Source organism: Xenopus tropicalis, chromosome 6, assembly GCF_000004195.4.
Source record: "Xenopus tropicalis strain Nigerian chromosome 6, UCB_Xtro_10.0, whole genome shotgun sequence".
Lineage (NCBI taxonomy): Eukaryota > Metazoa > Chordata > Amphibia > Anura > Pipidae > Xenopus > Xenopus tropicalis.
The window spans coordinates 28,897,277-28,921,400 of NC_030682.2; the positions used below are offsets into that span (position 1 = coordinate 28,897,277).

At 39.4% G+C, this 24,124-nt stretch overlaps 1 protein-coding gene across 6 annotated transcripts; it reads right to left on the bottom strand.

Annotated features, from left to right (window-relative positions):
• Positions 1–701: 701 nt before the first annotated feature.
• On the bottom strand, positions 702–23,627 carry pter (phosphotriesterase related). 6 transcript variants are annotated; one of them, XR_004223080.1, is made up of 6 exons: positions 23,590–23,627; positions 10,564–11,008; positions 5,898–6,163; positions 4,537–4,677; positions 3,253–4,171; positions 702–1,195 (listed from the first exon to the last, which is right to left on the bottom strand). XR_004223080.1 is itself a non-coding variant. In XM_012964237.1 (5 exons), the coding sequence occupies exons 2-5, from the start codon at positions 10,993–10,995 to the stop codon at positions 3,961–3,963; spliced, it is 1,050 nt and encodes a 349-aa protein (XP_012819691.1). In that variant the 5' UTR covers positions 10,996–11,008; positions 19,842–19,957; the 3' UTR covers positions 3,191–3,960.
• Positions 23,628–24,124: the final 497 nt, after the last annotated feature.

Sequence of the window (24,124 nt, forward strand, 5' to 3'; positions counted from 1 at the left end):
GCTTTTTTGGGCAAAGGCACACTTGTTTCATGAAAAAAACCACGAGGCACACCACCATTAGAAAATGTTAAAAAATTTAACTCTGTGCCCAGCAGCAGTGCCCCCCTAGTACATTGGTGCCAAGAGCAGTGCCCCCCTAGTACATTGGTGCCCAGCAGCAGTGCCCCCCTAGTACATTGGTGCCAAGAGCAGTGCCCCCCTAGTACATTGGTGCCCAGCAGCAGTGCCCCCCTAGTACATTGGTGCCAAGAGCAGTGCCCCCCTAGAACATTGGTGCCCAGCAGCAGTGCCCCCCAGTACATTGGTGCCAAGAGCCAGCCCCCCTAGTACATTGGTGCCCAGCAGCAGTGCCCCCATAAGTCAGTGTGCCCCGTGGCCCCCCCTAATACATTGGTGCCCAGCAGCATTTTACTTCTGCTCTTCGGCGGCTTCAGCAGCATCTTCCCCTCACGCGCGCCGCCTCTGCACTTCTGCCTACACGCGACCACACACAGGCCCTTTTATAACCTTGCGCCCCGTGCGTACTGACATCACCCATACACACGGGGCGCAACCAATGACAGGGCCCGGATTTTATAAAACTGTAGCATCGCCGGGCTCCCTTTGAAAGTAAAAATTGCGGCCCTGCCTACGGCACACCAGGCAACATCTTGCGGCACACTAGTGTGCCGCAGAACAGCGGTTGAAAAACGCTGCACTACATAACATACAGAGGGGACCCTGGAACTATTGTCAGGTTCTAAACCCAGGTCTTCTTTGCACCTTAGTCACTAAAGCACATTTAACCAGAGTTTTGGTGCAAGGTGTAAGTACATTTACTGATGCAAGTAACTTGTTGAATGGCTTTTAACAACTTGCAAAAGACCTCATGATTTGCACTTGAGTTCCTAAATGAGCCCCACAGAGTGGTTCTATTACATCCACAGGCCATGATGATAAAAAAATAAGCATCAAACAACACCACTACCCACATCATAGGCCCCCAAGATAAAGCCTTATGATCTAATAGCAGGGAAAAAATAGATGGCATACACAGAAACAGAGGGAGAAGAACGGCATTGATTTTCAATTCTGTGTTCTAAGGATCAGGTGCATCTAAAATAAGCTGTGTTGGCACAGGCAATTTATGGCTGTTTCTTGAAGAAGGTGAAAGATGGTACATGAAAATTATTGAGCGGCAAAGTGTCCCAGAGGCCTAGAGAAATAAACAAGGAAAACAAAGACATGAAGAGGCTGCAGAAGTAATATCAGCAGAGATAAAATACTGAGAGATTTTAGATGAGCCTTGTGTTGGAAGGTGCATATTAGATTGTCTGTAAATGTGTTAGAGTCATGTGATTCTTAGGGCCCCTGTAAGGCTGTTATTGCCAATGGTGCTGCAAAGCATGCTCTAGAAAAACAGCTAAAAGAATGTGTATTAGGGCAGCATTGCTTGCTGCATTCCTACTTTTCTGCTGATATTCATGACATTAATCCTTAATTTATCTTTTACCCCTTATAGTAATGGCCTCCATCCACTTTCCCCAGTTCTAAATTTCCTAGAGATCCTACCCAGTCTCCGCTGCTCCAGCACTTTGCATAGTATTTGGCCCTCTCCGCAATTTCTACACCCTGAAGCCCTTCTGGATATGGATGCAGGGAACTGGAGAGGTGTGAGCTTGAGGTGCCAATAATACTGTATGTTATACAAATAGAAACATTGAGGTGCCAATATGTTGGATCCAAATAGCTTAATAAGCTAATCGTAGAGGCTCCAGCACTGCTTAAAGAATATAAAGTGATTGTGAAGTGAATTCTAAGGGCTGTGACACACGGAGAGATTTGTCACTCGGCAACTAATCTCCACCCGTGTGTCACAGACCTTATGGGGGTTTTGGGTTTTTTATTTCTGACAAAGCTGCAAAAGCTGCCCCACAATCCCCTCCCTACTGTCCTACTGTACTGGGTAACACACAAGCCCTGAAAGAGGTAATAAAACTTTCCCTTCTTGACTACTGGCTTATTATTAACTTTATTATAAAACCATGAATTCAAAATGAAGCCTCTAGGCTTGTGTATAGTGTGAATACCAGTGGGATATTTTCCCTGCTTTTCTCAACCCTCAAATAATACTGCCTAAGGGCTCTGGCACACGGGGGAGATTAGTCGCCCGCGATAAAACTCCCAGTTCGCGGGCGACTAATCTCCCCGAGTTGCCTACCCCTGCCATCCCACCGGCGAACATGTAAGTCGCCGGCGGGATGGCAGACGCGGCGGGGCGATTTCCGGAAATCGCCGAAAAAGACTCGCGAGTCTAATCTCCCCCGTGTGCCAGAGTCCTAACAAGTGTTGCACCAACGAAAGATGCAAATACAGATTACAGCAGTGATCCCACCTGTGGCTAGCGAGCATCATGTTGCTCACCACCACCTTTGATGTTGCTCACCGTAGCCTCAAAGCAGTTGACTATTTTTGAATTATTGGTTTGGAGGCAAGTTTTGGTTGCATAAAAACCAGTTGTACTGTCCAACAAAGCATCCTGTAGAATGCCAGTCCATACTGGGGCTACCAAATAGCCAATAACAGCCCTTATTTGGCACTCCAGGAACTTTTTCATGCTTGTGTTGCTTCATTTTACATATGAATGTGGCTCACAACTAAAGTTTGGGGACCCCTGGATTACAGTGTATTACAAATGATAGGAGAAAGGTCCTTGGGTTTTGGACTGCTAAACAGTTTTAGAACTATGGTCAATGCCAGACAGGCAACCATACATAGGTGGCCATACACTGGCAGATTTAAGCTGCTGACTTGACCCCTGCCTGTGTATTGTGCCTTTCGAGGGGTCGATGATGCAGGCCTGTATCCCTGTTGTGATCTAACTGTTTGACCTCAATAAACAAGTGGATCTTATAATGTGCCAGCTTATGTCTCCCTACATGGCTCTATCTGATCACCGAATCCTGTGTGTGAGTGGATAAGCTAAGAATATATGCCAGTAGGTGTGGCCCTGTGGGTAACAGGAGGCTAAAAGCATTTGGCTGTATCACACAATTCTGGGGCGCAACAATGCAACAATCATTACTGTGGCTTATCTGGCTGTGCAGCAATGGCAATAATTGGTGATGCACACAAATGCACCCTCGTTTCCCCAGTGACAAGTGGTTATGGCCTAGGAAAATAAAAGTGGTCACCAAAAAGAAAGACTGTATTTGTGTCAAAGATATTTAATAAAATATAATAATCAATTGACTTGAAAAAGTTATGACATACATTTCTGATCAGATGGTTATTTCTTCTTCCTTTCTCTCACAAAGAAGCAGTTCTGTCTTAGGGTTGAAATCCTAACTTAGAATAGTCAGACCTTAGTGGTCACAGATCCTGTTCAACATTGACTCCTCACATAACTGCAAGATATGGATATCATAATATAATTAATTAACAGAGTAACCTAGAAGATACTTGTTCAGTTGTTTTCTGGTTTGCATGTGTCTATAAACAGGCCCTTAACAAGATGCATGCTAACAGCAGAGGCATTTAATGCTAAGCAGACATACAATGCTATTTGATTATTTAAAGAGCACATAATTATATTCTAGTATCTAAACTTTTCACAGGGAAGTCATTTAAATTGCCATGTTCCGTATCAAGCATTAATTAATGAACAGCGGGATAATTACAAGCATCATCGATATTACAGGCAACATCAAATTGTTCCAGAGGGGAGTAATTTAATTGGAATCACTTTACTTTCCTACAAGTTGTGCATTATTACTATAACTTGCTCCAAAATATCCTTGATTATAGCTGTCGGTAGGAATTAAATTAATTGTTTTAAAGACCATTGTTTAAGAGTTTCGTTCTAAAGCAGTGGATTGTGATCAAAGAACGGTAAGCACATTCCACAAAGCATTTTCACATGTGATATTTGCACTGGGAGGCTGCGGTCAATTTACATTATAGAACCGAAGGTAAAGAACATTATTTAAATGTTAGCCACTGTTTGGGATTCTCCAGTAATATCTTATCAACACATTGCTGGGATATTCCTCTGACTAGCATCTTGGGAACAATGTTATTGAGGATGTGAGAGTATCCATGGCCACCATATTTGAGCAGCCTATTCTTTGTATGTATGTCATGGGAAACCACAATTCTGTCTTCATAGCCTTCATTAATAAGCAACCGAAGCCTGCAAAACATTAAGGCAACATTAAAAGCATATTTTTTTCCTTTTTTTCTTTGTCTGGGCTCAGATAGAATTACAATTCTTAGCTTGTTGTAGCACTGTGCATTTGAAGAACAGCACATCGGGGTTATTACAGATCACATTTGATGGAGGGAGATAGAGTTCATAAAAGAAGAGGGGGGAAAGGATGGACATGTTTGCTACAAGGGGCTGAAAGATGGAAAAGTGTGGCACTGAGGTGGATATGCTGTTATTTCTAGGGGGTCGCTTTATCAAGAGATGGCGGCAATGTTGGATTATTTTACAGCTGAGATAAAACAAATGATGGTTCTTTACATAAGGTGTCAATTGGATCGTGTCATACTTACATTTTAATTCTGTCATTGTCACTTGGCATATCAACTGCTTGGTTAAACTGGTAATTCAGCATTTCTGTTCCGAATAAGTCGTACTCCAGGTAGGATCCAAGTTTAGCAAACTCCAGCAGTTTTGTCTCATCAAATATTGTCCTGAAATGGTATACCCCACAGATTACTTAAAGGCTGACATTTAGACACTTCTGTCAAGAACAATGACGATTCCCCCTTTGCAGGTTCAGCTACAGGTATTAACAAGCACGTCATTCTAAAGTGGTGGTTATTGAAAGCTGGCGTTCATTATAAAAAGAAGATGGGATATAATATATATTGGATCAAAAGCAAGGGAATAGAACTGTAATGGAAAAGAGAATTACAAAAAAAAAAATTTCAATATATTACAGTTTGATTAAAACAATACTGCTGGAAACCTGTAGTAAAATCTGTGCAGAATACGTAAGGAAAACCCAGAGAGACTTGGGCATACCAGTTTATACGCAGTTATATTAAGCTCATACGTACAGCGTTGCATTATTGAAAAACCTTTGCTGAAAAGCATCAGGAAATTCTTTACCACTCAAGAGGCTTAATTATTCCTCTGCATGACTAGTTTGTAGAACTGAATACAATGTTGGGTTTTATAACACAAATTAAAGCTCATAACTTTTTTTTACCTTTTTTCTTTCCATTTTTGTTTAAATTGCTGTTTCCCTGATTAATACTTTACATACATATACATGTTTTACTGTGTCAATGAAATAACACCATTCCTGCCTGTAGTCAGAATAATCCAAAAACAGTGTGAGGAACTGATGGTGCTGAAGAAGAAAGGTCACCAGTTTTTGGTTTGATCCAAATGGAGACAAGACTATTAACAAGTTAAAGGCTTGCATGGCTACAAAACTATATATTTGTTTCTTAAATTAAAGGGACTTGTAAATATATCTATCTCTGCAGTAAAATGTAAGAAGCCATCACTGTGTTACAGATAATCTTGGACTCGGGGTTTATTTATAAGGCAGTATGATCTAGAACAGTGCTGTCCAACTGGCGCCCCCCCCCCCCCTACATCAAACAGAGATCTGGAGTACGCTAGAGGCCATAAAGCAGTCATGGAGGGAAGGTCTGATGCACTGGCCTCCAGTTGGGCAGCCCTGGTTTAGAATAGAAGAGCAACTAAAAATTACTGAATTGTATGAGGCTTTTGTGGAAAGAACAAGTTAACCTCCATGATAACAAATCTATATCCTATAATATTGTACGTATATTTTTCATTTAAGGATCCTTCCTAACACTAAGGAGCTAGCGACACTGTAATAATGAATATGGAAAGGATGCATGTATCACAGTGATAATACAGAGCACAGGCTTACCTATCAAGGTGAGACATAACTGTTTTGGAGATATCTGCCCCGGCTTCCTGCAGGATCTGGATAATGTGGAAAGGTGCATCACTATTTCTCCCTGGGTGGATATTAACAGGACAGCCAAGCTGAGACTGTGCCTCAGCAGTTGCTTGCAGAACTTTCTTCTCACTTTCTGTTAATGGCCAGGAGCAGCCAATCTCCCCAATGATGCCACATTTAATATTTGTTCCATCTGCTCCTTGAAGTACTTCATTAACTAGGACTTCTGTTAGCTGAAAAAAATTAAGGAAGACTTATATGCAACCCAATAAGCTCAGAGAAACAACAATAAATAATAACTGCCCCTGGCTATTTTTAGGTTCAAGAAAAAAAGTTTCCAAATGGTGTCAGAATAAGCTTAAGTCTCCAGAATCATCCTCAGCCAGTTGTGCATTCTGGGAACAGTAGCCCATAACAGTTGGATATATATGGACTTCAATTTTGCCCTGTTGTCACTGTCTAATCTTGCTGCTTCCATCTTGCTCTGCTGTCACCATATTGTCTTACTGTAGCTATCATGCTCTGCTGTTAACATCTATGCCATGCTATACCTACCCTCACCACCTACATCTGATGCTTTATGAGGCAGACCTGGCCTACCAATCTAGATATTTTAGTAATAACAGAGGTGTTTCAGAAAAAAAAAAAACACTTTTTATTGGACCTCTTTGGATCTCATTGTACTTGGTATGTTGGGGCCTATTTTGAATCTACATGTACCAACCAGATGCATTACATAAAGAAACACAAGAAAGAGAAGGCAGCAGGGACAGCAAAATTTGCTTGTATTAATTTTAAGAGCTACATTTCCATGTATTAACCATCATTTTGTCTTTTCTAGTGTATAAAGTGCAGTTGCAATTTTTCCAGTTTTACTGATTGAGCCCTACATCATAAAAAAGCTTACAATCTAAAAAAAAGCGGCGGTCTCACATCTGACTAAGGGATGTTGGTTTATAACAGCTGGAGGGCTATGTTTGCCTTAAATGAATCACTTTTGTCTCTTGGTAAGGACAAAAGCATTTTTAATTTGAGTTCAGAAAATGATTACTGTACTCTGCCCACAGCTTGCTTAATTAGCAGAGGTCAGAGCCCACAGGCTACAATGCATGTGTGGGAATATGCTATTTTTCAAACTTGATATTGATATTGTGTATTGCAGCACGGCATCTGGGGAGAAAATGCAAAATCATTCTTTGTTCAGTTTCTTGACATTACATATTCCACTAATAGGAGAACTTCTGTCTCACACAGTGAACTGAACTGTGGAATCTGCAGCAGCCTGACAACCTGAATAAGTTAGTTAAGTTAGAAGAAAATGTCCTCCAATTTAAAGAGTATTTAATTCTGGAAGAGTTACAAAATCCAAGAATACATTTAATGAATATAGGTGAGACCTGTAAGCTACCAAGTAGCATTATTTCGTTGTCAGATTTTAGCACTGCCTTGAGATTTCTACCTTTGCCATGTGTCTTAACTTCCAAGATAGTGGCTGCTCTTCCTTAAGACAATAAAATTCAATTTTTTTAAAGATATACATAAAAATTAAATGAAGACCAATGCTGTATAAACAATGTGAAGGGATACTTAACAACCATAACATATTTATATAATGTCTTTACATATCTCAGACATTTGAATAAAACAAGAAACTAAAGCCTCTTGCACTGTACCATGGGAAATATTGATCATTTCCAGTTTCAGTGAACTGAGGAGATTCCTGTACCCCGTAGCGGTGGCGATTTAAAACACAAAATACTGAAGTCTGACATTTTTTAGATTTTCACTCTTAACACTTGGTCATCAAAGGGGATGAACTCTGATTTTGATGTGTCCTGTTATTATCATTAAACACTGTTCTGTTTCATTCCTGTTATTATTTATGTACTGATGACTTTTTTGGGGGTTATGTATACTTACATAACTATCCACATCTTGGTATTTTCTGATGGACTGTTTTGATGTCTGACTCTTTTTATTTATGTAAGATTATCTCTTGTGTAGTTTCTTTTTGGATAAATATATACATATGTGTATACCTTTAGGTATCTACAGTTGTATGATGGGGTGAGTGGGATGATATGCAAATCATGTAACCCCTATATTTCATTGCAAATAGTACAAAGACAACACATCAAATTATAAAACTGAGAAATGTTACTGTTTTCTGAAAAAGATATACTTATTTTGCATGTAATGCTGGCAACATGTTTAACACTTGGAACAAGGGCAACAAAATACTGGAAAAGTTGTGTAATACTAAAATGAGCATCCCAGAGGGGCTGGGTTTGTCAGAAGTAATGATGGTGAGGGGTACCCCACTCAGTGCAACACTGCACAGGCAACTATTGCAGCAGTTTAACAATACTGTTACCCAATATAAAAATTCAAAGAATTTGAGGATCTCATCATCTACAGTACATTACATCAATATAAAATTGCAAAGAATTTGGAGATGTCATCATCTACAGTGCATAATACCATTGTAGCCCTCTTTTGCTACTTCTGAACTTCTAACACGCATTTACCTACATGTGGCGCTACAGGAGCCCTGTGCCCCCGCTTTATTGGGGAAGCAGGTATACTATTAAATGGCGTGCCTCCACCCAGGGTAGGGACAGGTTGAACTGTAACACCCCTCCCTGGGAAACTTCTCTGGGTTAATCTGTACAGTCCTCCAAATGTATGGATTCCCTGCAACTCCCGGGACCTTGCCCCCCTTGGGGTGGTTGCTTACCAGGCAGTTGAGGATCCTGTCTTTGAGGAATTGACCAGGAGACTGGAAGTGCTGATTAACCAAATAAACTTCTTTATTGTATCCACACAGTATCCAGTATTATGACATGCAGGTTCAGGTACTCTTCTCCTTACTTCCTCTAGGAGCCCCTCTCGCTTAGCACTACTCCCCGGTACTCATACCAGAAGACTCTCTTGCTTAGGCAATCTCCTCTCTGTGGACCCTTGCTACCACCTGAGCTGGCCACTTCATGTACCTGAACTCCGGCCAGTAATGCCGTGAGGTCATAACCTCAATAATCTCCTTGGAGGGGCTTCAGACTGCCCTTTCTAGATACTCTCCCTATACTTTAAATCCTAGAGTGGCAATAACAGAATCTATCTGAACTCCATACCTGGAGCCTGTAGCTAGCCTCTTACAGAGGGGGGTCCCAGGACTAAAGACCTTACATATGGTGTGGCCTGGGTGCAGCCACACTAAAAGGAATTCGGCACTAAACTCTAGTACGCATGGGGTTTCGCATGGGGCTGCACCTGGCACAAAACAATGGCTCTAGGTGCAGCCACAACACTCTTTTTCAAGTACACAGCGAATTATTGGCCTGTGGATAAACAGAAGTTGAGAATCCACCCTGTGTGGTACTAGCTTAAACAACAATCACATATTCAAGCCCCAATTAACAGGGGGAGTCAGGGCTGGCACTTTCATGTAATTTCACTTTAAGTCTATAAGAGGCAACAGGGGCCACTTGTGTTTTATTCACAGCATCACAGGAGAGAGAGTAGCAGGTGGTTGCCTTCATGGAATATGGAACCTGTGGGCTAAAGCAATCCATTTAGTGTGGAAAAAGTTCCCACCAGAGAGTACAGATATTTTTCTACTCTAAATAATACATATAAAAAATAGTTTTCAAATGTAAGATTTTTCTTATATCTATTCCCTTTTTGGTATAAGTTATTTTCCATTTTTTCTCCAGTTTTTCTGTTTTCCCCTAATTTCCCTTATACAACATTCTTACATTACATAGTTACATAGTTACATAGGGTTGAAAAAAGACCTGTGTCCATCAAGTTCAACCCATCCAAGCAAACCCAGCACACCCAACCCACACCTACCAATCTATACTCACATACATAAACTATAAATACAACCACTAGTACTAACTGTAGATATTAGTATCACAATAGCCTTGGATATTCTGATTGATCAAGAACTCATCCAGGCCCCTCTTAAAGGCATTAACAGAATCTGCCATTACCACATCACTAGGAAGGGCATTCCATAACCTCACTGCCCTCACCGTGAAAAACCACCTACGCTGCTTCAAATGGAAGCTCCGTTCCTCTAATCTAAAGGGGTGACCTCTGGTGCGTTGATTGTTTTTATGGGAAAAAAGAACATCCCCCAACTGCCTATAATCCCCTCTAATGTACTTGTACAGAGTAATCATGTCCCCTACATTGTTTGTAGATGGTGAATAACGACCATCTCTGTCCTAATTTCACCATAATACTTGTCCTTTTTTCTATTGATTGCTTCCAATCAATATCCCAAAGGCTTTGTGTCAAAGCTCCTATTTTTGCCAAGGGGTTCATAACTGCAACTGTATTTAAAACCTCCAAGTTGGAAACTGTGTTTTATTTTCTTAAAGGATTTAGTTTCCTCACTTATGTTTTTCTGAGCCAAATAAATGTAGCCTTACGAAATTCCTTACTTTCTATTCCCTATTTAAAAATAATACCATATTATGATTGATATTATCTCTGCCCAACATTACTTGGACTTCTAAAAAATGTTATAAATAGATGCAATGATCTGTCCATTCCTATAAAAACTAAAGGAATTAAGAATTAAACTGTACGACTCCCTTGGATTAACCATAAATAATGCTTTTACCTGTTCCACTGTCATAGAGCGGGTTGAACTAGAGTGAGTAGCATCCACATAAAATCCAGCTCCGGAAATGATGTTTACTCCGGTCTTTTCAGCCATTTTCTTCAGCATTTTTATGTCTCTGCTAATGCCAGTAGTTGTGTTTTCTACAATACTACCACCTCCTGCTGCCTTAAAAATCATAATTTCTTCTGTTATTGCTTCAATTTCCTGACTAAGAAGAAGGTTCTCCTTATTGCTGTATGGGTTTTGCTTCACCCAAAACAAATTCTTCATGAGAATGGGGGCATCAGATAAGGTTCCCTGATGCGCTGGCGGTGGGCAGTAGCAGCATTCAAAAGTCATCGATAAATGTTCATGTGTCAAGGTGCGCCCCAGCTGCTCTGGATGGATGGGCCCCAATACAGTCTGTACTTTGCCACTAAGGGAAGACATGATCCTAACCTAACTTAAAAGTAAAAAGACTTTATAAAAATTATTAAACAGTAGAATAATACAACTGTTTTACAACACCTAAAAGAATCACTTGTATTATAGTTTTCATAAATATTTTGCCATTTCTTTTTGTATGAGGAAATAAGCTTCACCTGCTACCCAATATCCAGAAAGCTGTGAATTATGGGAAGGCCATCTCCCATAGTAACAAATAATTATTAAACAAATAATGCCAATTTGTAAAAATGATTTCATCATAGTTAATGGTAAATTAAAAAATATAGATAGCCCTTATCAAATGTTTATATATCCTAATGGGTTTGGGCTGATAATATACACTCAAAATGACACACACAGGTTGGGTTGGTAACTCACGCATGGTTTTGGGATACGAATGCTCGAGCCTGAAGGCTACTAAGTTTTTCCACAATCAGATTCGACCTATTAGGAGCTTTTCTGCCCCTTATCTAAGGGCCTACCTTCAGCAGTAACTGACTGGCTGATTCTAGGTAATTGTTCAGAGCGTCATATATGAAATAATTCTGATGGCTCTTTATAAGTAAATTAACTTTTCTAACGTCAATTTAATAACTGAAAATACTGGTAGGCATTTTCAAAAGAAAAAGGTAATTCTGCATTTAAGAAGACCAAATCTACAAACTAATTAACTGAGTAAAGCCATGAGAATACACTCCTCTGGCAAGAAACCCAAACACAGAGGCAAGTGTCAGTACTGTGACAGATGGGTGCATTTCACACAGCCCTGATGTACATTCTCAGTAATACTGACACTTTCTTTAGGCAGGAATAACATATGCTGACAAATTTACTACAATATAGAAATACTGTCTCATGGTGTATTGTGTGATGTTGCTGTTCATTCAGGACATCAGTATTTATGATGCAGATGTGATTCTAGATGCTACACATTTTACACAAGACAGTTTTATGAGTTGAGTGGTTCTGTGAATAAACTAGTAGCTTAGTCTAGGTTAAGTTTACTCATTATGGTAACTGCTAACTAACCTAAGCACTGTCTCTAAAAGAGGTACTTTGTTCAAGTTCATAATCCCTTACACATGTTCATTCTTTGCTGCTTAAAGGGGAACTCTGGCTTCTGAACCAAAGTTTGTTAAAAGGCCCCACACAACACAGAAACCCCCAACATATCACTGTAATCACCTCCTTCAAAAAGTATGAATAAATACCATTTTAATATACTAAAATCCAGCTGCAAAAGAGTTCTTCTTTTTCTGTATCATTTGAAATCCTGGCAGGGGAAGAGGGACTAAAACATTGATGTTACAAATTGTAACAACTTCTCCACAGCTTACAGTCAGTATGCAGGAACTACATAACCCACTATGCATTGTGCAGCGATATTCCTTTCCTTATTGGAACATGTCCATATGTGCAGGGAATTTGGAGGATGCCAGCTGAAGGCAGGCTGAGGACAGCTGACTACTCTCAAAGTCTCAAAGTAGCCAGCCAGATCACCAGGAGAACAGGGGACCAGGCAAGTTAATGAAGTTCAAGGTTCAAAATGTCCCTTTACTGCCAGGGCTTACTCTGCATATTAAACCTATAGAGAAAACTCACTTGCACCATACACCAGAAAGGTTTGGATGCAATGAAGAACCCGAACAGATCCAAGGAAATGAAATATATACTCTACCTCCCCTCCCTTTACTCTAATTAGCAGAATGTTTAAATATAAAAATAGCTTTGTGTAAACAAAGTTTACACATAGGGAGGAGCCCACTGTACCATGGGTTTATCAGTGGACTGGTAACTTGATTAACTGCTTTTTCCTAATCCCAAAGTTTTTACTAAGAACCAGAATGCTGCAAAATGAAAGTACTTTAAATATTAAACTCTGCCCTATACAAATAATTCGTAATTAAAACAAGAGGCAAAAAGTATTTTCAGCACATTATATTCACTTAAATCATGTCAATCATTAAAGTATATTTCCCCATTAATACATAGGTCATCAATTAGAAAGCATAATTAAATCCAGTTTTGATCATTTCAATTACAAATAATACAGGCATTACAAAACAGAATATGTCTAATCGACTGACATACATGGCCACAACTCCTGCCCATCACAGCATAAAGCCTACAATAAAAGGAGTGAAAGTATGCAATACAAGTGAATAACTGGCCGAGGAGCTTTGGTATTGGCATATCACTGAGCCTATAAAAGAATTATAATGGATAATACCTTTAAAGGTTTCTGTTGCAAAACAACAAGAATATTATTTCAAAAGGGGCTGATGTGCAATAAAAATGGAACTGGCGCATGGAATCATTGCAGAATCAAATGATATGGGGGTGACAAAGAGGGAATAACATCTAAACCAACACATTGACAAGCTATGCAATGACTGCTTTGTGAAAGAATAACATTTGAACTTGGTACAATACCTACCAATACAAAAGCCACCCATTATTAAACCCCCAGGCTAACAAAAACCTTATGTTTCAGATTTTTTCACTTTTAAGTTTAAAAATAGCTGTAAAATGATTTATTGTAATTGTGCCCATTTAGGAATGGCAGTGAGAAATTCATTGTGCTCTCATGACCTGTGTAACACCATCATTATAGACCAACTATGGCCGGTCTGGCTATGCAATTCTAGGTTATTTTTGCCCTTTCTATGATGGCCTCTCGTGAGCTCTTACCATTTCATTTTTCTTTATGTTTCAATTGCATAATCAAAGAGAATTGCTGTCAGTCTAAAGTAATCAGCATATATTATGGTGCAACCCCAAGCAGGACTACCCACCCCAGAAAAAAGATCAGTTTGGAGGATATTTATTTTGTTCTTTATGTGTGTGTATTATATGTACACACTGGTGCACACATGCATGATAATGGTGCCATATTATTGAGTACATCTAGATGTAGCAGGAGATCATTATATTATAAGGGTTGATTTTTCTTCTGCCTTTGATGCAGTCATATGGCTTATACATGCAGAACATGGTCTTTTTAAAGGTAAAGTTACCCTTTTTGTTTGCGTGGATGACCTGGTATTGCTGTCTGGAACAATAATTTCTATTTAATTTCATATATTAAACACAGTTGACATTGCATTTTGCATAAATGTTAAGCATTTGCTATGATATGGTCAGAATCTAACATTGTAGTATGTTATGTAGATATGATACTAAGAGCTGTGTAAGTTCTGCATTCTGAGGAATTACACAAAGGCTAGGTGCATTGGGGCGTAGCTAAAACTCTCTATCTAGGAACTGGAGATATTGGTACGTAGTGGTAGGTAAGGTTGGGCACAGCTCACTCATATCTGCAGTTTAGACTGATATCAATAAACCCAATAGTTCTCGGCATGGGACTCTGTGGGGAACAGTATAGAGAAGTGGTTGTACAAGTTGAAACCCCCCCCCCCTCATCCCCTTGTAGGTCCAACCTTTGGTTAGGGACTCCCTTGGCATATATAGGAAAAGATAAGTGTATTGGTCATTTAATCCTATTCCAATTAGATCTTGGACATTACACGTTCTCACCCCAAAATCTCTCACAATAGACCTTAGAACAGGGATTTTAGGCGTATGAAAAAGAGCAAATTCAGGTTTAGCTATCTGCCTTTGCCAAGACTGTCCAGCCCCACTGTTAGGAATTATTGGCACAGAGTTTCAAATGTACCAAACAGAAAATGCCGAAGAAGCCTACTGGTAGCCCATTATTCAACAAGGAATGCCATAGGGGGTAATTTTGTAACACAGGTGGTAAATTTCAGCAGTGCAGTTACCAATAGCAGCCAATCAAGAGTTAGTTTGTTTCAGTTTGCTATAAGTTAGAAAGTAATTGGCTGGTGGGGCTATCTGCATGGCTGCGATATACCACCTATGTTGGTTAATTACCCTTATTCATTAAAGCCGGGGTCCCCAACCTTTCTTACTCGTGAGCCACAGTCAAAAGTAAAAAGACTTAGCGAGCAAGCATTATAAAAGTTCATGGAGGAGCCAAACAAGGGCTAAGACCGGCTAATAGGTGGCCTCTATGCACACTATCAGCCTTCAGGAGGCTTTATTTGTTTTTATTCAACCAAAACGTGCCCCCAAGTCAGGAGTTCAAAATAACTACCTGGTTTGGGGGCACGGAGAGCAACATCCAAGGGTTTGGTGAGCAATGTGTAGCTCAGGAGTCACTGGTTGGGGATCACTGCATTAAAGGCTGTACCCCCCTTTTTTTAATAAATGGGTTTGTGCTAAAAATATTTTTTTCTTATTGTTTTAATTCAGAAAAACACAGTAGAATGAAAAGTACTTTTATTTTGCAACTTGCTGGTTCTTCTTTGCTGCTGGAGGAGCAGAAGGTAGATAAAAAACAGTAAATCAACTCTTCCTTATGTGTAAACCTGAGACACAGGATACAGTTGGCAGTGTTCTCCCCAGGAAAATGAAACTGGATGCAGAGAAGATTTTGAGCCAGTGGGGAAAAATAAATATGTGTCTCCCCAGTCCTATTTTCGATGCAGTCCTACCTGTGTCTCAAAGAAGAAGTGTAATAGAGCAAGGTGGGGGCTGCAGGGGAACCAAGTGGTGGGAGAAAATTGTAGGGTGATCTGTCCAGCAAAAAGGGCCTGGGGAGAACACTACAGTTGGACTAAAATCGCTTGACTCCCGAGGGAAAGAGTGGGAAGTAATGGTAAAATAATTCAATGATCCCTTGCATATTGCTATATGAAGAAAACATATAAAAAGAATTGGATTTTCTTGCTATGTTTTTATATATTAAAAGATTTTAAATGGCTCACACATCTAATTTAGCTTTAGAAAAATGCAAAATTGGACAGCTGGAATTGTGTTACTACTGCTACAATTCCCACCTCTGCTAGTAAATCCCTTCTGGATGTATATTTACTAAAAGCAAGTAATATGCATTTTTTTCCTGTACATTTATTACAAGTAAGTCTTTGGCAGGAGAAGTTAGCAGCAAGCTCATGTGAATTTCCCCTTAGCCCCAATTTAGCTCAAGGTTGCAATTGTGCATTTCTGATATAATTCCTAGTGACTGATGAGCATAATACCAACCCTAGGAACATCCAGAACACTACACTGTTTCCTGCTTCTAGCTATATACATATCTATTTCTAGTTTAATTACGGTTACTAATCAAGTATGAGATATTCTAAATGAGTACCATCTGCTATTCACTTGCTGTACCTGATTTGTACAGAACATGATATGACACTAGATTTCCTGTAACGTAAATAAGCAGTTTATTTTACATTATTCATCCACAGGGCATCAGAAAAAGAAACTTACACTAATGTCAGTGAAATCTCCACCTAATATCATGAAAAAAACTATTTAGTGGTTGCACCATAGTAAACTGCAGTAAAATAGAGCTTGATAGGGCAGCAGTTTCCATGGTAACCTGCAGTTATGCTGATTTGCTATTTTCTGTGACCTCCTATTATCTCTATCATCCTCCCAAGATGTTTCCAAGAACATGTGCAAGAGAGCAAGTTCTAAATAACTGCAGAGAAGATGAGAAAATTTGCAGACAATAACAGAAAAGCAAAATCTTGAAACATTTTTTCAGTTAATACAGTGAATGTTTCAGTTTGTAAAGAAGAATGCAGAAACTATTTTTTTTGAACAGCCTAATATTCCCTAATACAGGTATGGGATCCCTTATCCGGAAACCCGTTATCCAGAAAGCTCCGAATTACAGAATGCCTGTCTCCCATAGACTCCATTTTAATCAAATAATTCAAAATTTTAAAACTGATTTCTTTTTTCTCTGTTATTATAAAATAGAACCTTGTAATTGATCCCAACTAAGATATAAATAATCCTTATTGGATGCAAAACAATCCCATAGGGTTTAATTAATGTTTTATTGATTCTTTAGTAGACTTAAGGTATGGAGATCCAAATTACGGAAAGACCCCTTATCCGGAATACCCTTGGTCCCGAGCATTCTGGATAACAGGTCCTATACCTGTATTCCCTTTTCTTCACTTTCATTTGGAATATAATGTGCAGTATTCCCAATGCATTAGCATGTTTGGAAATAAAAGCTATTACAGGTTTGGGATCCCTTATCCGGAAACCCATTATCCAGAGAGTTCCGAATTACGGAAAGGCCATCTCCCATAGACTCCATTATAAGCCAATAGTTCTAATTTTTAAAAATGATTTCTTTTTTCTCTGTAATTATAAAACAGAACCTTGTACTTGATCCCAACTAAGATATAATTAATCCTTATTGAAGGCAAAACAATTCTATTGGGTTTATTCAATATTTGAATGATTTTTAGCAGACTAAGTTAGGGAGATCCAAATTACTGAAAGATCCCTTATCCCTTTTTTAAACACACAGCTATTATCCTGAACACAACTGTAGCTACACATTGCTTTTTTCTTTAGGGGATCAGAAAAAAATTGTGTAAAATCTGTGAAAATGTTAAATCAGGAAAATGCATTATATATTGGTGGGACCACAAAAAATGGTGTAAAACGCAGGGAAACTTAAAGGGTATGAAAAATAAAGTTTTTCTGTATTTATCAAACCTGGGTATATTTTGCGTTGCTAGCTTTGAAGCTATTAATTACTGTAAGACTTTAAAAGTACAAAAGTCACTGGCACAGAGAAATCTCAATGACTCCGATGCAATTTAATGTCTATATACTGACATGGAAAAACATTTTTCTTCAAAACACATCAGTTAATAAAGCTTCTAAAGCAGAATCCTGCATTGAAATCTGTTTTCCAAAAATTCAAACAGATTTTTTTATATTTAATTTTGAAATTTCACATGGGGCAAGCCATATTCTTCATTTCCCAGGGTGCCACAGCCATGTGACCTGTGCGTTGATAAACTTCAGTCACACTTTACTGCTGAGCTGCAAGTTGGAGTGATATCCTCCCCCTCCCAGCAGTAGATCAGCAGAACAATGGGAAGGGAGCAAGATAGCAGCTCCCAGTAGGTATCAGAATAGCACTCAATAGTAAGAAATGTAAAGGTCCCCATACACGTTGAGATTCACTCGCTTGGCGAGATCGCCAAGCAAGCGGATCTTCACCCGATATCCCCACCTACGGGTGGCCGATATCGGGGAGCGTGTAGGTAAAAAAAAAAAATATTTGGCGGCAATGGGGCAGTCAGGTTAGAAAATTCAGTCGGATCGGGGGGGCGCATTGGCTCCTTGATGCGGTCCCCGATCCGACTGAATTTTCTGACCTGGCCGATCGATATCTGGCCAATTTTAGGCCAGATATCGGTCGGGCAGGCCCCTCGTTTCTGCCCCTACATGGGCCGATAAGCTGCCGAATTGGTCCAAGGCACTGATATCGGCAGGTACTATCGGCCCGTGTATGGGGACCTTTAGTCTGGCTTGGGACTCCTCCAGTTACAGGGGAGTAGGAGAAACATAAGGTTACCTGAAAGCAGTTCTAATGTGTAGCGCTGGCTCCTTCTGAAAGCTCAGATTCAGACAAAAGGCACTGAGATGGCGCCTACACCAATATTACAGCTAAAAAAATAAATTTGTTGGTTCAAGAATACAATTTTCAATGGTAGAGTGATTATATGCTATGTAAACAGTGTAATTTAGAAATAAAATAAATCATAAAAATCATGTCAGAATCCCTTTAAATTAAGCTGCATTAATACAACAGATATAGAGCACTGTACAAGCTACAACTGCATCCTTGTTTATTTATCAATTTACACTGGCGTGTGCATTTACTCTAACAGTATATTACCCATTCTTCACAAAATAAATGTTACCATGCCATTAAACTTAAATGGGGCAATAAAAATCTTTGCATAAAGCCCTGCTAGGAGCAGCAAGCAGTCACAGCATGTGTGTGCAGAGAAAAATCCAAACAATTCTATATCTGTAGCATAAACCAAACTCCAGACATACTCACAGCTTCTGTACAGAAAGCCACTCTAACATGAGATATCCAACTGGAAGCTTCAGTCACTGTGAAAGTAGAGCTCCCCAAAATAACCTTAAAGTGGTTGATCACATTTAAAGTAACTTTTAGTATGATGCAGAGATTTGATCAGAGATTTTCTGAAACAACTGGCAATTGGTTTTCATTTTTTGTGTTTTTTCTGTTTTGTTCAGCACTTCTCCAGTTTGGAATTTCAGCAGCTATCTGGTTGCTATGGTCTTGTTTGCCTTAGTAACCAGGCAGAGGTTTAATAGAGAGACTGGAATATGAACAGGAGAAGGACTGAATAGAAAGATAAGTAATAAAAAGTAATGATAATAAAATTGTGAGCTCAATAGTTTTTTTTTTTGCTGCTGGAGTCGGTGACCCCAATTGAATGCTGGAAAGATACAGATGAGAAAGGCAAATAATTTAAAAATGATAAAATGAAGACCAATTGCAATATTGCTAGGAATAGGGCACTATGTAACATACTGAAAGTTAACAAAGGTGAACTATCCGCCACTATAATGTTAACGCAGGCAAGCTATGGGCAGTTGTCTCTTTCCCATGCCAATGAGCTACGTAACTACAGTCACTGCTGTATAGTTACATAAAGCTTGGATTCTTCCATCAGAAAGCCTGTGGGAGGCAAACTCCAATGTCTAACAGCACATAAACACCTGACAGGGCAACATGCCATGAATTCCACTGCTGGGCTCTACTGCACTTCAACCGGAGAAACACACACCTCTTCCCTTAAATATAGCTGCAAAACAAACACTATGAAAGCCTGTGATTTACAATTGTCCCAGTAAAAATGATTCCCATCATTCTCCACAAGCCAAGCTCTCGCAGAATTCTGGGAATTGTAGTGCAGTAAAACAGGTGAAACATAAAGTTAATTAGTTTAATTACTAACAGTTAAATAAGTAAGTAGTTCAGAGACTCCTGGCAGTGTGTGTGGGAATAGGAGTCGGCAGGACAGTCTCCTCTCTGCACTCACCAGCCCCTCCTGAAGGGAAGACTGGGCAGCAGGAAACCAACGCGGAGAGGCAAACAAAAGTGTGGGAATGCAAAGTACTATCTGATTGGCTGTTACAAATCATACACTGATTGGTCAGTTAGTTTGACCTGTACTTATATACAAATGCCGCGCTAATAAATATCACAATTGAATGGGTGGGTGTGTGGTGCTGTTATGGAATAGTCCCGACTGCTGCGGGCTGATAAGAGACAGTAGAGAAGGGGAGCAAATATATGAAGTCTGTTAACTGCGGTGGCGACTGACCACTGATTAAACTAGTGGCAGGTAGAAAAGGCACACCGCACTACAACTCTTATGTTAATAGATCTCCGCAATACTTTCAGAAGGGGTCACTGACAATTTGCAACTTAAGTGGAGTGCGCAAAGTGCAATTTCGACTTATATTTGCCTTGGGGTTATTTACTGAGGGGCCTGCAGTGTGCAAAGTGCAAGGTCATACATAATCAGCTGAGTTTTTTTTTACCCACAATGCAGTGCTTTTCACTCAATTTCAGTGTCATTTCAGCCTTATGGGGCAGATGTGCCAGAACCAATTGTGGCTGATGCTTTAAAAATTGGTCATTAACACCAAAGCACAAGTTACACAATTGTGTTGATGGTGTCGCTGCTGGCACTTGGCATCAAAATGACACACACGCAATACTATGCAGGTTGCTGGAGTTTATACATATGGAAGTGTAACCCTTTCTTGGCTGTAACAAGCCAACAGCACGGCTAGATAGGCCTTGAGCATGGGGTACACGTGACTCAATCCTTCAGGATGGGCCTTCGCTATGTGGAAGTAACCAAACGGAGCTATGGTGTAGTGCAACTACAACCCACTGTAGCTGTGTGCAGTGCAGAATAACAAATGGGCGCCAGAAGGTTCTTGCAGTTTAACAGTAGAACTGGTTTATTTTCAGCAACAAGCAACTTGCAGGGTTTTGCAATATACTCACACATCAGTTAGCATAGCTTTCTCTGAGGACAGCACAGAGAGGGGGCACACCCGCTCCTCCCAACTCCCCTTGAGCCAGGCAGGATCAGTGCCACCGGTTCAGTTGCTCACTCTGTGGAACAGCTAGCTGGATACCACACTCCTCAGGCCCCACGGCAACTTTGGATCAGGGTTGAATCTACCTGCCTCCTAGGTCTAAACCGTGGCCCTACACTAGGGCAACAGTGCCTGTCTGGAAGGGTACTCCCACAGCTACTTTCCTCTGAGCCAAACTGCTCGTGCTCTCTTCCCTCACTATCTCACTTTCCTAGAAAGTGCTCCACAAAACTTGCTATCAAACTGGTCCTCATTCACGGGGTCCCTGTCCCCAACTTCACCAGAGTGGCTGACCACACTCTGGGGCACATGGCTTTACTGGAGGCCTAGTCTTCTCCCTCCAGGCTCAATGCTCCTCTCTCTCAGAACACAGGCAGCCAAAGAGACAGAGCCACCCCCCTGCTAAGCACTATATTTTTTTTTAAAGTAGCATAGGTTTTTGCGTAAGCGTAGGGGCCCACTGATATTGCTGTGGGCCTAATAACCAGTCATTCCCCTGCTGGAAAGTTTATGCTGGAGACATTCATATAATTCAGTAAATAGATCCCAATAAAAATGGTTGGCATTACTCTATAATAAGCATATAAATAGTAAAAATGAATAATGTGCTAATAAGTCAGTTAATTGGGCATCGGTAGAATACGTTTTTTAATTCATTGGTGGTCAGTGAAGTTTTCCCCTGCCTGTCCCTGTCAAGCTTCTCTGCATTCATTTGCTTGATATGCAAGTAATGAAAGTTAATATGTAGTCTTTGAGAAAGTTACATAAATTCCGTAAATTTGATGTTATTTTATACGTACCTTATGTAATTTGCGTAGCTTTTGCAATGTGGCCGGGCCCCATTTCAAAGATGATTTCACCGGGCCCGGCACAACTGTACCCCCTCTCACCCCCTGATGGTGGCCCTAGGCAGTAGCTCTATGGTTTATTTGCGCTCATGGACACACTTTCACAAAATATGTAACAAATGACAGGATGAATGCAGTGCTGGGCACAACTATTTGGACAGGTACCTTTAATGAACGGAATCCTTCAACAATAGTGCCAAACTTTGCGCACACTTGACATTTACGAATAACTCCCCCATTGTTTTACAAGGGTTAACACCTTTTTCCTGGAGAAAATACCAGTTTCCTGTATTTTTATCTGTCTTCCCTATTTATAACATTGGCATCAAGCATCATATTTACTGGCCAGACTTCAACCTAAGAAAACATAACAGTATTTTTTTCCTTCCATAAATTTATCATAATTGGGCCATGCTCCAAGTTTTGTATGCTACCATTATAATTATAATAATTATTCTGTATTTAGCAATTTTTTATTTTTCATTTTTAATTTTTTAACTTAACTGACTCCAGCAGCCAAAAAACTAGAGTAATCTGAGGTTACAGTTCTATTGTTATTGTTACTTCTTATAAATCAGGCACAATGCAGATAGCACCTACACACCAATATTACAAATAAAAAAAATAAATTTGGTACAGTTGGTTCAAGAATAACTTTTTAAATGGTAGAGTGAGTTATTTGCTATGTAAACAGTGTAATGTAGAAATAAAAAGTACAGTATAAAAATCATGACAGTATCCCTTTAACTTTTAGTATGATATAGGAGTGCTGCTCTTGTCCTAATTTTTTATTATTGGCGGTTTTGAATTATTTAGCTTTTTTCAGAAGTTCTCTATTTTATCATTTTGGCTGATATGTGGTTGCTGGGGTACAATTTAACCTAGCAACTGGGCAGTAGTTTGAATAAGATACTGGAATATGAATAGGAGAGGGACTGAATAGAAACATAAGCATTAATAGTAACAATAATAATAGCATTGTAAGCTCACAGATCAGTAGATCTTTGGCTGCCAGGGTCGGTGACGCCCATTTGAAAGTTGAAAAGATGTAAAAGAGAAACAAATAAATACCAATTTGCTAAATTCCAAGGTTGCTAAAAATAGGACATTCTATAACAAACTAAAGGTTAACTTAAAGGTGAACAACCCCTTTAAAAATCCTAGCATTTCTAGTGCTGCAGATTGACATATAACTTGTCTTTGAATGTCTTGTGATACATGTATTGTAAAATGTCCAAATATTTTTTTTATACTGGTCAAGGATGTTACAGGAAGTGATAGTACCTTAAATTCTATTGTTATCATACCCCAGGGTTTCTTAACATTTTTGGGGTACCTAGATTATATCTTGAAATGTACAGTTATTCTATCACAGCAAGTGCATCATATTAAAGTGGACAGAAGGGCGTCTCTCTAAGAAGTATTGGGACCTATTTTAGGGTCTCTTCCCTAAAGATAAGAATCCCTGTTATACCACAATAACTATTCTATCCTTATTCTCACAAGGTGGTCATTATTATGTACAAATTGTGTTATGCATAGTTTATAATACATATTTGGTGGCATCGGAGAGAGATGATGTGATTTACCAATAGCAGCATGGGTCTGTCATCTGTCTGGGGTCACTATGTAACACAGTTCATATAAATACAGAGAAAATAAATATAAAATAATTAAAAGTACAGGAACAATATCAGTCTTCAAAATGCCACAGAAACAACAAGAAATGTAAATTATATACCAGAATGTCTTCCTATAATCCAAAGGCTCTCGACGTAGAGAAGTTTGCTGCTTATTTCAGCAACAGGGTGTGCAGTGGTTACATATGGCTCTTCCACAGTGCTGTACAGTTAATAATAAACAGTAGCAGCAGAAAAAGTACTGGATAATAATTGGCAGACAGTGCAGGTTTAACTAGTGCACTGTCTATTAAATAGCTCAGAAGCAAAAAAGACAATGCAGTAATGAATTTTTTTTGGCTTTTTTTTTGGAATTTTCAGATACAATTATAATTTAGCACAACTTATTATTTATTTTTCCTTTTTCTTTCTATCACCGTATTTCCCTTCAATTACCTCTCTTTAACAACCTAAAGCAATAAGTAATTTGTGCATGACTGTATGAGGTGCAGACTGATTGGAATTTACTATTTACAGACAGAACCAGGGCAAAGTATTTATCTGGTTAGAATACTAAATCTATTTTTTCACTAAAAACATTTATAGAGGATAAACAGCCATTGTTTTGGGAACATCAGGACAAAATTTTGGTGTAAA